This window comes from Bubalus kerabau, chromosome 10 (genome assembly GCF_029407905.1).
Source record: "Bubalus kerabau isolate K-KA32 ecotype Philippines breed swamp buffalo chromosome 10, PCC_UOA_SB_1v2, whole genome shotgun sequence".
In the NCBI taxonomy this organism is placed as follows: domain Eukaryota; kingdom Metazoa; phylum Chordata; class Mammalia; order Artiodactyla; family Bovidae; genus Bubalus; species Bubalus kerabau.
Genome location: NC_073633.1, coordinates 78,839,032 through 78,853,099, shown reverse-complemented (window position 1 = coordinate 78,853,099; position 14,068 = coordinate 78,839,032). Strand labels below are relative to the sequence as shown.

Sequence of the window (14,068 nt, the reverse complement as noted above, 5' to 3'; positions counted from 1 at the left end):
ATAAAGAACAATGGGATCAAAATTCCAGGTAAATACCAGGAAAAAATAACTAAAAGAGAAAAAGGGGAAGATAGCTGCTTTTTGAGATCAAAAGTCCAGGGGCAGGAAGTGGTAGAGCAGGACTGCTGAATTGTATAAGCTACATAGTATTATTAGATTTTTTAAATTATGCAGAGGTGTTACTCTGATGAAAAAATTAAAATGTGATTAAAAGAGCATCAAGTAAATTTCTAAATTACCTTATTAAATAAATAACGTACCTGAGCAACAACTGAAAAGGCCTTTGATTTTATTTTCGCTAATGACTCTGCCCTTTCACATCTCTGGAAGTAAAAACAAACCGGAAGGGGAAAAAGTTAAAACACACAAATATTAAGTAAAATTACGAATAATTAAGTATTTTTTTTTACCAGAAATAAGATTCAAGACAGAAGGTAGGGTAAAAGAAACTAACATTTATTGGACACATATTAAGTAAAGACACATAGACATGGCATCACTTTCTAACAGGGACCATGATAACAACCCCATGGCTACTGACTGTTTTCATTCAAGATTTAAAAAGGATAAGAATGAAAGCCATGAGCCCTGGTGACTATGCCACTCCCTCTTCATCTGCCTATGCCCAAAGATGGCTCTTTGCCTCATCCACTAAGATGGATGAAAACCTTGAAGGCAGAAAGCAGTGAATAGTAGCTTAAGCTGCAGACTAGGTGAAAGACTGACAAGCAGGGAGAAAAGACCTAGCATTACAGCAGTCTTCCTCTGCCCCTGTAAGGACCGAAGGCACCTTCCACCACCATCTGTCCCCTTTCCCGCTGAAAACGGTGAACATTCTCATGCCCAGTCTCTACCTGATGTGGTCTTTCACAAGGTTTCCAGGAAAGAACAGACTAGCTCTTCACAGAACCCATGTTACAGAATTTTCTAATGTATGTATTAATATTATAATATTGACTACAGGATGTTATGGTCAATACACAGAATCACAGCCACACATAAAATGAAAAGAAGCTAACCAAACCTCTGCCCCGTAAGCAATCATATAATGAATTTTTCTGACCTCTGATTGTTGTGAATTTCTCTCACTCTTTTCTTCTCCTCCTTTAACTTTCAGTTTTAAGGGTGGTTTCTAAAAGATAAAGTAAGTTATATTTACACATTTACAATTCAAACCAACTAAAAATTCACTGAAAATTATTTTCAGAACAATGGAAATCATTTACTTAATTACTGAAAAACTAAAAGAATATTTCACAAGTATTGAAGCATGGCTCACCACCAGACATTAAGATCATGGTTAGGTTTCATTAGAATTACAAAATCAATAAAAATTAATCCTAACTAATGAAAGATAATATGCAGATTTATGTGGTAGTGAGAAAATTGGTTTATTCTCCTTTCCTTCAGGTTTTCAAAGGTCTTAGTCATGATCATTAAAATGAGTTATTAAGAGAGTGCTACAAAAGATGTTTACGTAAGTGCCTAGGTCATCTGTGCAACCCCTTTGTAGCACTTAAAGTAGTCAAATATTAAAATAAATGTCCACAGAGGAAGCAAATTATTTCCTTCTTCCCAAGGCTGTCATCTCATCACTTTCCTTGTTCATCTTTTATAAAATTGAGTTTTGAGCCATTATCCTTTATATAAGCCAAAAGTACCAACAAATCTCTCTAATATATAACACATAATGATGAAAGATAACACATAAAAATGCCTTTCTAGCATTTGTGAATACATTAAAACATTATCAAACACATAGTAAATAATAAGAAATTACTTGTGTTTTTCTTTTATCTTTTTCCTAGAAGTATTTAGTAAAATCAGATGGAGTAGTGGTTTCAAAGGGAAATTTAGCAAGGCTGGCCTTCAGGTTTCCAGAGGTAAAGTTTCTCTAGCTGAAAAGACTAACATGGAATATGGGCAGCTCTAGCATCAGCATTTGGGTCAGAAAACTGAATGAAAGATATGCATTGATGAGATTTGTAAACAGTTAAACCAAGGCAGGTAAACAGAGAGCATGCGCTCTGTCACAATGGGAGAAGCCACCATGAAGTCTAGCTGTCCGCTGCCATGCAGCAAAGCAGGACCGGTATAACCAAACCTCTCACCTTTAAGAGAAGTCAGATGTCTGGAATCTTAAGACCACAAATATTTAAATGTTGGTAATTAATTCAAGTTTGTAAAACATTAGGAACAATGCTATGTAAAGAAAAAAAAAAGTTATGTGTAGGATTTGGATTAAAGACAGCCTGTGTGCAACCTCTAGAGAATGCTAAATTATAAAGATTGTACTAAATCCATGGTACACCACAATTATTTATTTCCCTATAATTATGTATATTACATGGTGTGTACATATATATTAAACGGATATTAAACTATATATTATATAGTTGCAATTATAATTATATAATAATATATTATTACACATAAAACCCATTTGTAAGGTTAAATAACATCACCTAGCTAATAACTGGTAAAGCTAAAACTAAAGAAATTGAGCCCTCCAGATCTTCGTCTCACAGGAGGTAGCCACTACACAAGGCTGCCTCTCAACACCCTCACCCGTGTCCAGCCAGTCATGTACGATGCAAATGCAAAGGTGAAGTATCAGACAGCTACAAACCTTTCTGTCTTTGTGCCACTGCTGATGCTCCAAAACTATGTTCTTGATATTGTCAAAAAAATCATCTTTTATCAAGTCGAGGGATTTTTCCGGATTGGATTTGTCAGCTGAAATTACATGTTTCATTCTCTGATAATGGTCATGAACATTCATCATTTCCTATAAGTGAAAAGATGAGTCCTTTAATTCAGTTTTTGAGGAGAAATGCACCAAAACAAATAAAATAAAATCACCTTCCAAAGTGACAGAGTTGAGAAGGAATAACTTACTACTGTATATTAAAAATAATATAACTATGCAAACCACTACATTATTAATGAAAAGTCTGCTTTCCAGAAATATGGAATCACTGAATTCAACTCAATAAACATTAATTAATATACAATATATGGAGAGATGATGGGGAAAGTCTAATTAATATAGGATTGCATTCCTGGATGTAACAAAACTTATTTGTAGTATAGCATATCTTTAAATATTGCCCCTAATAATTAAGATCACATTTTTATTTCCTATTGTCACATAAAGGATATTTACACAATTCTTTATATTCAGCTGGGAATTTGTATCTCATGACTCTCACCCAATCCTCCACAGAGATGTGATTTCAGAAATGTCAAAGCTCTTGTGTCTATCTCCATAAGCTTCTTCATTACTTCAGTGATAAGATTCAAGATTAAATGAAATAGTGACTTATGACACCATTTGAAGCATAATTATTGGTTAGACCTTCCTACTCAAGAAACCTCCAGACAAATGGGCAGGTCTACAGGGTAAACAGAAAGACAGCCTAAGACAGGCAGACTTAAGAATCATATAAAACCAGCACTGACACTCAGCTCCAAGACCAGCAGAGAACTATTCCTCACCGATTGTTCACGTCCTCTGCGTCACCCCCAAGATAGGCTAGTCAATGCATTTCTAGATTTTTCTGGACTTGATCAACATCTGTTCAAGGAATCCAAAAATGCTGAGGAGTGCTGAGTGCTTACATATGCGGGACCTTCAATGAGGAACAGTGTCCTGACATGGGCAGCCCCTGACATTTTACATGGGACACTGCGCTGTATTCCCATTATTTTGCATGCACTGCAATACAGGACAAAGACAACTAGCTTGGGGCCTGAGACCTGTCACTTGCTAGATTGTGACCTTGAACAAATCCCTCAGTCGCAATCATGTTCCACGTTTGGACAAACACAATGCAGATATATTAAGTGAGCTTATACAAGTGGAAGTAGTCTGTAAATGTAAAACACTATACAAAATCAAAGGATGAAGAAATAAAAGATAGTGTAGGGATTTGGAGCTTTACACACTTGGACATTCAAATCCAGTGTCTGTACCTTACGCTATGCAAATTACTTAATTTCTCTAAGCCTCAGTTTCCTTGCTTTTAAAACTGGGAAAACACTAACTCCTCTGCAGGACTATTATGATAATTAGTGAAAAAACATACAAAAAACCTTCAGCATAGTTCCTGGCACACAGTGAATACTCAACATGTAATGCCATTATTATAATTTTATAAATGAAGAAAATAGATTCAAAAGTGAAATGACTTGCTAAAGGGCATATTTAAGTAACAGAGTTGGAATTAATCAGATGCTTTAAAAAACTGTAATTATGTATGGTGATGGCTGTTAACTAAACTTACTGTGGTGATTATTTGACAATATATATAAATATTGAATCATTATGTTATATACCTGAAACTAAGACAATATTATATATCAATTATACCTGAATTTCTTAAAAAATCAGCTATTTTAATTCAATACTCTATTCTCTTGTTTTATTAAACCTCCTTAATCACAAAAGATAACTGAGTGGCAGAATCATAATCAGAATTCAAATACGCTGACATGAAGACTTAAGAGCATTTGCAGGAGGAGAAAGAAAATAGAAAAGTATTCAATTTAGGGATTATCAGTGAAAATGGGTAATAGACTATGCAGAACAGGAAAAATAGAGCCAACACAAGTACAGAAGGAAAAGGCCTTAGAAGCAGATCTGTGGCAAGCCAAAAATGCTCAAGTCAGGATGGCTTCACAGTCTTCTCCATTCCTAGAGGCTTCCATCAAAAGGCATTTCATAGCCTGGCCCTTCTGACCCTCCTCTCCAAGCACAAAAGAACATGGCTTTATGCATCACCCCAGCTCTGTTCTCTAAAACTTCCCATTATCTGCTTGCTCACATATACAATTATATAACAGAGGAACCTTTAATTAAAGAGCTTCAAATGAATAAAAAAAAAGTTTAAGAAGGCATATTGAAAAAAATTAAGGCTCTACCACCAAATTAGTCAACAATCAAAAATTACAACCAACTGGGGTCAAATCATCTTTTTTTCATTAAGAGAATACTAGTAAGAACAATATCTTGCTGTTCAAAAACAACCTCTGCCTCTCTCTTTATAATTCACACCAGTACTTCTTGGCAGATCCTTTCTGGTATCCCCAAATCTTTCATTCTTCATGCTACTCCAAACTTTCTCAATTCTCGGTTCCAGCAGGAAGCCCTCTCTTAAAGTTAAGGCTATTGGGTCTGTTTGCTTTCTGCTTCTCTTCTTCACAATATGAGTCCACTTCCACTTCCTTCCCTCAGGTTTCCAAGGAAGAAGTACCTTCTCCAGCCCAAAGGAATCTCTCCACCAGGCTCTTGGTCACTGACCCACCACCTCCTCCACAGAAGGGACCTCATAGCTTCTTTTCTACACAAAATCTCTTTCTAATGGCTCCTTACCCCAAACCTAAATATATACTCTAATTTTCTCCAATCTCTAAAACTTTTAAATGATTCCCCTCTCCCCAAAAGATAAAACACAAATTCCCTCTATTATGCAAAGTTTTTTTCCTATCTTTATTTTTAAACACGACCTCCCACTTCTTTCCTGCTCAGCTGCTAGAGGGCAAAGATCTTAATTCTTGTCATACTTCACTGCTGCTGCTGCAGAGATCTTAATTCTTGTCATACTTCACTAGACATCTGCAAATGATACCTTTCCAACCCCAGTCCCAGCTCAGACAAGGTCTCTGCTGTTCAACAGGCAATGCTACAGAACCTTAGCTCCACTGCTTCCTAACTTAATGTCTCCATGCCTCAGTTTCATCAGCTTTTAATCAGGGATAAAACATCTTCTGTAAAAAAAAAAAAAAAATTTAACTAAAATTTGTTTAAAGCACCTGTTTTGTAGGGATGTTGTTGAGGAGTAAAATATTTATAATACACAGAAAACATCTTGTATAGCTCCTGCACTACACCATAGTCCAGTCTTTAGATACTTAGTAAATAATTTCCTTCTGTGTAATTCTTAACATTCTGGGTAGATGAACACCTTTGTCAATCTGAGGCTAGACTACCTCATTCTTACCAAGTGTCCATACATATGAAAAATTTACCTACAATTTAGAGGGGGAAAAGGATCTATGGACCTTCTCAAGACTATTCATGGACCCCTGATTAACAATTCTTGCTCAAAACTGAAGTCGGTATACACAGCAGACCCAGAGTGCTTTGAAAAATCAATCAACCTGACAGCTGAAGCTATGAGCACATGGTGGCATCTAGGACACAGAGAAACAGTTGAGCAAATCACAGATCTGATCCCCTTTCCACTCCTTATGTAGGAAAAGACTGAACAGGGATGAGGGGGGAAGCAGTAACATTTACTAAGCGTATACTATATGCCATAGGCCACACTCAGCACTCTTCAGGAATAATCTAGTCTCAACTCTTACAAGTGGATGAAATAAGGGTTGCAACCATATTAAAGAGGAGGAAACTAAGGCTCAAAGAAATGAAAAAACACAACGAGGCCCCCACCTGCTCACACTCATTCTACACACTTTCTATGTACATAGGAATCTATTCTTTAGAAATAAGGAACGGATCACTAATTAGAAGGCTGCAACCCTTTAGTGGGGTTTTGTTTTAACCTTGGGGCAACTTTCCCACTCAGGTAAAACTCTCTGTAACTATTTATCAATGCAAAAGATTTTCCTGAATACTGCACATCTCAAAATACTGAAATACATTAGATTGAAAAGCTGTTTTAAGACTCTAACTCTTATCCATTATTCTTGACTTCAAATTTTTGTTTTATCAAAATAAACTATTTTCAATAGTGGGTTTTTACTCAAGCATTGCTAAAAAGGAACTTAGGAAATGAAGATATATATTCATGTTAAAACATATATATATTCATGTTAAAACATATATATTGTTTTAAAAAAATAAAGTCACTAAATTCTTGTTTTATAATAGTGGGCTTTTACTCAAGCATTGTAAAAAGGAACTTAGGAAATGAACATATATTGTTAAAAAAAAATAAAGTCACTAAATTCTTGTTTCATAATATATCTAAAGTCAAATACAAATGGTAGTTTCAGTATTTGAATCCCAATATCCCTAGTCCAAGTCCAGTCTTTTACATCTATTTCTCACTCTTTCAAAATTTATTCCATAAATTTTGATATATTTAGGGTATAGTATTCCTGACACTTGAGAGAAGGTAACAGCATTCTATGATTAGAAAAATTTTCAGTATCCAGTAGATGAAGGTATAAACTCAATATATAGTTAACAACAAAACAGTTTTTAAAAAATTTTAAGAACATAAAAGCAAATTTACCTCTAATACATCAGAAGTGATAAGTTTCAATACACGATCATTTGGGTCCTTAAATTCTTCAGTAATTTCAGCTCGTTGCATTTTTTTCTTCATTCTATATGACAGCTAAATAATAATGTCTTTTAAAATAGATGTTTTAAAAGATATATTTTAAGTACTGAAATAAGTAAGCCAACAATAAAAATAATCTATAATATGGACCAAAAAAAAAAAAACCCAGCTCTATATATTTTCCAGAGTAAGTATGTACATACTTACTCTGGAAAATATATTTTTCAAAGACTGTTAAACAACTTTTGAAATAACCCTTAAGATGCCAGGCCACATGCTTACAAATTCAGAGAAGTTACATGATTTGTCAACTGACAGAACTAGAATCTTTTGATTAAAATGCTCTTTCAATCTAGCATCTGAAAGTGTCACAAGACTGAAGAAATATATATTAGTGGAAGTTTCAACTTTTCTCTAACTAAATCTAAAATCCCTTAGTTCTCTTTCAGTAGCCTCTTTGATGTCTGAATAAAGGCATAAGCAAAGCAGATACCCAGCTAACTTCTTCTTCTAACCATCTACTTAATGGACAACATTCAGAAACACTGCATTATTAGGAGAGACTGAATTTTGCTTTCAAAAAAAAGTAAGCAGAAAGCATTTTTTCCTCTTTTCTTTTTTTGGCCATGATACACAGCTTGTAGGATCTTAGTTTCCTGACCAGGGAATGAACCCAGGCCCTCAGCAGTGATAGGAGTCCTAACCACCGGATCACCAGGGAATTCCCAATATTTTTTTCCTACTTTAAGAAATCTTTTTTCTTTTCTTTTTTTTGGCCATACCACATAGCATGTCGAGATCTTAGTTCCCTGACCAAGACCTGGGATTGAACACATGGCCCCTGAATTGGAAGCACAGAGTCTTAACCACTGGACCACCACGGAAGTCCAAGAAGCCTTTTCTCAAGTATTGGAAATTATATAATACTCTTTCCACTTTCTGGAGACTGAGGAACTTTACAGACAATGAAACAGAATTTCTCATTTTGAAAAACAATCTCCTTCAGATAACATACCAATTTAGGCATTGCTGTAAAGTGAAATGCTCTGTCTAGTCGTAGTTTCCTAAAAATATAAGCTGCGTCAAAATGTTGTGCATTTATCAAATCTTGCTGAAATTTTAAAATTTCATCCCAATCCTTCAGGGCAACTCTAATCTACAAACAAGAGGAATAAAAAAATTGTTAATAAATGCAAATCTTTTTTCACAAATGTATTATAATTTTGAAACACTGGTATTTCTCTTTAAAATCAGTTGGCTATGAAAATATTGCACCTGTTTCATATTTCAGCTGGAGGAAAACAATTCACAAATATTACCTTTTGTTTTGGTTGACACAGTTGCATGTTATATAATCCATATAGCAGATACAAAGCACCAACTCTGATCTGGAAGGTATATGGAGGTAAAAAATATCGCCAAGCCAAAGTCAAAGCTTCTTTTGTAAACGTGTTCTTTTCTAAATTTCTCATTCTACCACTAGAAAACAGAGAGAACCTATATTATGACTGTGAAAAAAAATAACAGAAGAGATTTATACTTGTTTAAATAGCAGCTGCTAGAAAGTGGACAGGCATTCCACACCTGATCCTTTCATGATTCAAGGATAAAGACCTAATTTTCTGCTGTGCTTCTTACAGTGAGGCCCTAGATACTCTTGATGCATCTTCCAAAAGCATCAACTTTACTTCTGAATTGGGAGCAAAAGGAGCAGGGTTACAACTAACTACTGGTTTAAGAATTTTAAATATGTAATATATTAAAATAACCATGGTAATGTTACAGAATAAAATAAAAAGATCAGGTGCATTTTGACAAAATGAATTGAACTAGAGGATATTATGCTAAGTGAAATAAGTCAGACAAAGATAAGTTCTGCATAATCTCACTTATGTGTGGAATCTAAAAAACCAAGAAACAAAACAGAAACATATAAACAGAGAGAAGGGTGATGGATGTCAGAGGGGAAGAGGATAGATGGATGGGCAAAATAGGTGAAGGGGATTAAAAGATACAAACTTCCAGTTATAAAACAAGTAAGTCACTGGATATAATATACAGCATAAGGAATAAAGCCAATAAAAATAATACTTCAAAATTTTGTATGGTGCCAGATGGTCACTGAACTTGTGGTTGATCACTTGTAATGCATTTGACTGTGGAATCACTACACTGCAAATCTGAAACTAACATGCTGTAACTCAACTATCAGTCAGTCAGTTCAGTCACTCAGTCATGTCCGATTCTTGTGACCCCATGGACTGCAGCACGTCAGGCTTCCCTGTCCATCACCAACTCCCAAAGCTTGCTCAAGCTCATGTCCATCGAGTTGGTGATGCCACTCAACCATCTGATCCTCTGTTCTTCCCTTTTCTTCCTGCCTTCAATCCCTCCCAGCATCAGGGTCTTTCCCAATTAGTCAGTTCTTTGCATCAGGTGGCCAAAGTATTGGCGTTTCAGCTTCAGCATCAGTCCTTCCAATGAACATTCAGGACTGATTTCCTTTAGGATGGACTGGTTGGATTGCCTTGCAGTCCAAGGGACTCTCAAGTCTTCTCCAACACCACAGTTCAAAGGCATCAATTCAACTCAACTATACTTCAATTAAAAAATATATGTGCATAGTAATATATAATAGAGTTTTTCCCCAGTAGCCTCAGGGGGTCCTAATCTGTTCTGGAGACATTTGGGTGAAAAAGTTGGAGAACCACAGCAAAATGTAACCCTCCTCCTCCTCCCAATTCTGCAGGGAAAAAGTTCACCAATGTAAACAAAGGAGACCCCACTATATTCCAAAGCCTGGGCTCTCTAAGTAATGAATATACTACAAAAAAGATGTTCACCACCCAGATAATCATGATGGTGTGATCACTGACCTAGAGCCAGACATCCTGGAATGTGAAGTCAAGTGGGCCTTAGAAAGCATCACTACGAACAAAGCTAGTGGAGGTGATGGAATTCCAGTGGAGCTATTTCAAATCCTAAAAGATGATGCTGTGAAACTGCTGCACTCAATATGCCAGCAAATTTGGAAAACTTAGCAGTGGCCACAGGACTGGAAAAGGTCAGTTTTCATTCCAATCCCAAAGAAAGGCAATGCCAAAGAATGCTCAAACTACCGCACAATTGCACTCATTTCACATGCTAGTAAAGTAATGCTCAAAATTCTCCAAGCCAGGCTTCAGCAATACGTGAACCGTGAACTTCCTGATATTCAAGCTGGTTTGAGAAAAGGCAGAGGAACAAGAGATCAAATTGCCAACATCCGCTGGATCATCGAAAAAGCAAGAGAGTTCCAGAAAAACATCTATTTCTGCTTTATTGACTATGCCAAAGCCTTTGACTGTGTGGATCACAATAAACTGTGGAAAATTCTGAAAGAGATGGGAATACCAGACCACCTGACCTGCCTCTTGAGAAATCTGTATGCAGGTCAGGAAGCAACAGTTAGAACTGGACATGAAACAACAGACTGGTTCCAAATAGGGAAAGGAGTACGTCAAGGCTGTATATTATCACCTTGCTTATTTAACTTATATGCAGAGTACATCAAGAGAAACGCTGGATTGGAAGAAGCACAAGCTGGAATCAAGATTGCCGGGAGAAATATCAATAACCTCAGATATGCAGATGACACCACCCTTATGGCAGAAAGTGAAGAGGAACTCAAAAGCCTCTTGATGAAAGTGAAAGTGGAGAGTGAAAAACTTGGCTTAAAGCTCAACACTCAGAAAACGAAGATCATGGCATCTGGTCCCATCACTTCATGCGAAATAGATGGGGAAACAGTGGAAACAGTGTCAGACTTTATTTTTTGGGGCTCCAAAATCACTGCAGATGGTGACTGCAGCCATGAAATTAAAAGACGCTTACTCCTTGGAAGGAAAGTTATGACCAACCTAGATAGCATATTCAAAAGCAGAGACATTACTTTGCCAACAAAGGTTCGTCTAGTCAAGGCTATGGTTTTTCCTGTGGTCATGTATGGATGTGAGAGTTGGACTGTGAAGAAGGCTGAATGCTGAAGAATTGATGGTTTTGAACTGTGGTGTTAGAGAAGACTCTTGAGAGTCCCTTGGACTGCAAGGAGATCCAACCAGTCCATTCTGAAGGAGATCAGCCCTGGGATTTCTTTGGAGGGAATGATGCTTAAGCTGAAACTCCAGTACTTTGGCCACCTCATGCAAAGAGTTGACTCATTGGAAAAGACTCTGATGCTGGGAGGGATTGGGGGCAGGAGGAGAAGGAGACGACAGAGGATGAGATGGCTGGATGGCATCACTGACTCGATGGACGTGAGTCTCAGTGACCTCCGGGAGTTGGTGATGGACAGGGAGGCCTGGCGTGCTGCGATTCATGGGGTCGCAAAGAGTCGGACACGACTGAGCGACTGAACTGAACTGAACTGAACAAGAATGAAAACTACCTATTACAGTACTGACAACCAAAGCAATTTCTAAAGAAAATCCACCCCTCCTTAAATAATCTCTACTTGTTTTCTCATTTTAGTTTCTTCTTCATTAAATTAGAAGTTGGGGCAACCATAGCAAAATTTTTCTAAACCACCACTTTTCCCAAGAGGGCTACAGTGAAAAAGATCATGGGTTTCAGAAACAGTAAGACAAACTGGTTTCAATACCTGCTGTACCACCTACTAGTTAGTTGTGTGATCCTGGAAAAATTACTTAACCTTTTAAAATCTCAGTTTCCTCATCTATAAAACAAGGATAATTACTGATCTCAGAGTTGTTCTTTGGATTACATACAGCTATAAATGCATTACATTTAGTACCAGTAAAAAAAAAAAAAAAAAAACCAGTTCCTCTCCTTTCATTAATTGTACAACAAATGGTTCTCCATTCTCCATCCCCTGCAATGGACAAACTACACAGGTCGTTATTTTACAGCAACAAGGAGAAAAAAAGAGAATGTTCACATTTTATTCAGCAGAACATAAGAGTTATAGTCACAAGGACTCATTCATTTTATTAATTTAGCCTTTTAAATATTTTAAGTATTCTAATGGGATACTAGATCCATCCAGTCATTGTCCTCACAGAGCTAAGTCTAGTGGAAAGAAAATTTAAAATAATAATAAGGAATATTTCTTGAGCACTTAGAGTGCACTTATTAGCACAGTCAGTAGAGGACACATTCCGGGAGTGGGGCTCCATAATCCACGCTTCTCACCACTACACTATACTGCCTTCTGAACTACACAGTTAAAATGTGATTAAGTCAAGAGATAAAATGAGCACAAAGTGCTACAAGAAAAAGAGCATGAACACTTTATTTAGTCCAGAAGGGCTAAGGAATGTTTCCCTGAGGAACTGTCACAAGAGCTTAACCCTGAATGAAGAATAAGGTAGCCAGGCAAAGGCAGTTGGGGTAAAGGTCCAGACTGAGGAAACCCATGTAGAGAGCCATGGAGTGGGCTGGTAGATGAAGCTGCAACGCTGGGCAAAGGCCAGCCACGAAGGGTCTTGCCAACCTTGTTAGGGAATTTAAGCCGTACTCAGAGGCAACGGAAACCATTAAGGGTGGCATGATAGGCCATGACATGATCAAATCTGCACTTTACAAGTTCAGCGGTTGTATGAAAAATGAATTCAATCATGAAGGGTTTTGTCTTTGCTTGTGTGTTTGTTTTCAAACATGGAGTTCTAAGAAAACAAGACTAGAGGGAGGGCACGCGACGGTGATCTCGATCAGGGTAGTGGAGGTAGAAGAGTTCAGAAGGGCGGCCAGGTAGAGCTATACGTTATCTGGGAGGAGGCCCCAAAATGGATGGATGAAACCCAAGCCAACGAAATCGTCCAGGGAAAACGCGTAACCAAGCATAGATGACGGCCCAGGAGAGACGAAGGCAGTGTTCAGACTGCCACTTTCCTCAGCCCTTCCCAGGTGCCGCAAAGAGAAAGCGATGGAAGAAACTTGTTACACCGCCCCTGAGCACAGAGATAGGCGAGACAAGAAACACCCACCAGAAGATGGTTCCGAACTTCATACTTCTCCAGAGCTCAGCGAAGTCCTCGAAGCGCACGCTATCCATCTCCTGGAAGCGGCTGAGCAGTGCCTCGCAGTCGTCCTTCAAACCTGAAGGAGTCCCCATCTCTGCAAAGCAAGCACGCCACGCGCAGGGTAGCTGCCGGCGGTAGCCGAGGAAACGAGGCTCTGAGCCCCACCTACTACGACCTGACGCACAAGCCCTCCGTGACGCGTTTCCGGCCGTTTCAACTCCACCTCCAGCCGGATCTACCCAAGCTTTCGCGATGTGTTTTGCGCCTGCGTAACCGTTTGCCTCAGGAGCTCAGATCTCTGGGAGAAGTAAGGTGGGCGTGATTAATTTCAGTAAATAAGTTTACTTCTCAGGGGACCTGTGAGCCAAAGAAGGAATTTAGGTCTGTATTATACCTTCTCAGATCAGTTGCTCAGTCGTGTCCGACTCTTTGCGACCCCATGAATCGCAGCACGCCAGGCCTCCCTGTCCATCACCAACTCCCGGAGTTCACTGAGACTCACGTCCATCGAGTCAGTGATGCCATCCAGCCATCTCATCCTCTGTCATCCCCTTCTCCTCCTGCCCCCAATCCCTCCCAGCATCAGAGTCTTTTCCAATGAGTCAACTCTTCGCATGAGGTGGCCAAAGTACTGGAGTTTCAGCTTTAGCATCATTCCTTTCCAAGAAATCCCAGGGCTGATCTCCTTCAGAATGGACTGGTTGGATCTCCTTGCAGTCCAAGGGACTCTCAAGA

The 14,068-nt window shown here is 38.1% G+C and overlaps 1 protein-coding gene across 3 annotated transcripts in view; it reads right to left on the bottom strand.

Moving 5' to 3' along the window:
* SNAPC1 (small nuclear RNA activating complex polypeptide 1) overlaps nt 1-13,597 on the bottom strand; it is a 33,773-nt gene extending 20,176 nt beyond the window's left edge. For 2 of the 3 annotated variants that reach the window (XM_055538269.1, XM_055538270.1), the window contains exons 1-7: nt 13,298-13,590; nt 8,633-8,792; nt 8,329-8,469; nt 7,263-7,367; nt 2,630-2,788; nt 1,064-1,132; nt 261-323 (exon numbers count right to left, since the gene is read on the bottom strand). In XM_055538269.1, coding sequence (XP_055394244.1) covers nt 261-323; nt 1,064-1,132; nt 2,630-2,788; nt 7,263-7,367; nt 8,329-8,469; nt 8,633-8,792; nt 13,298-13,425 — 825 coding nt within the window. In that variant the 5' untranslated portion in view covers nt 13,426-13,590. Of the gene's footprint in view, nt 1-260; nt 324-1,063; nt 1,133-2,629; nt 2,789-7,262; nt 7,368-8,328; nt 8,470-8,632; nt 8,793-13,297 lie in introns of all 3 variants that reach the window. The other variant, XM_055538271.1, reaches the window with a different exon arrangement.
* Nucleotides 13,598-14,068: the final 471 nt, after the last annotated feature.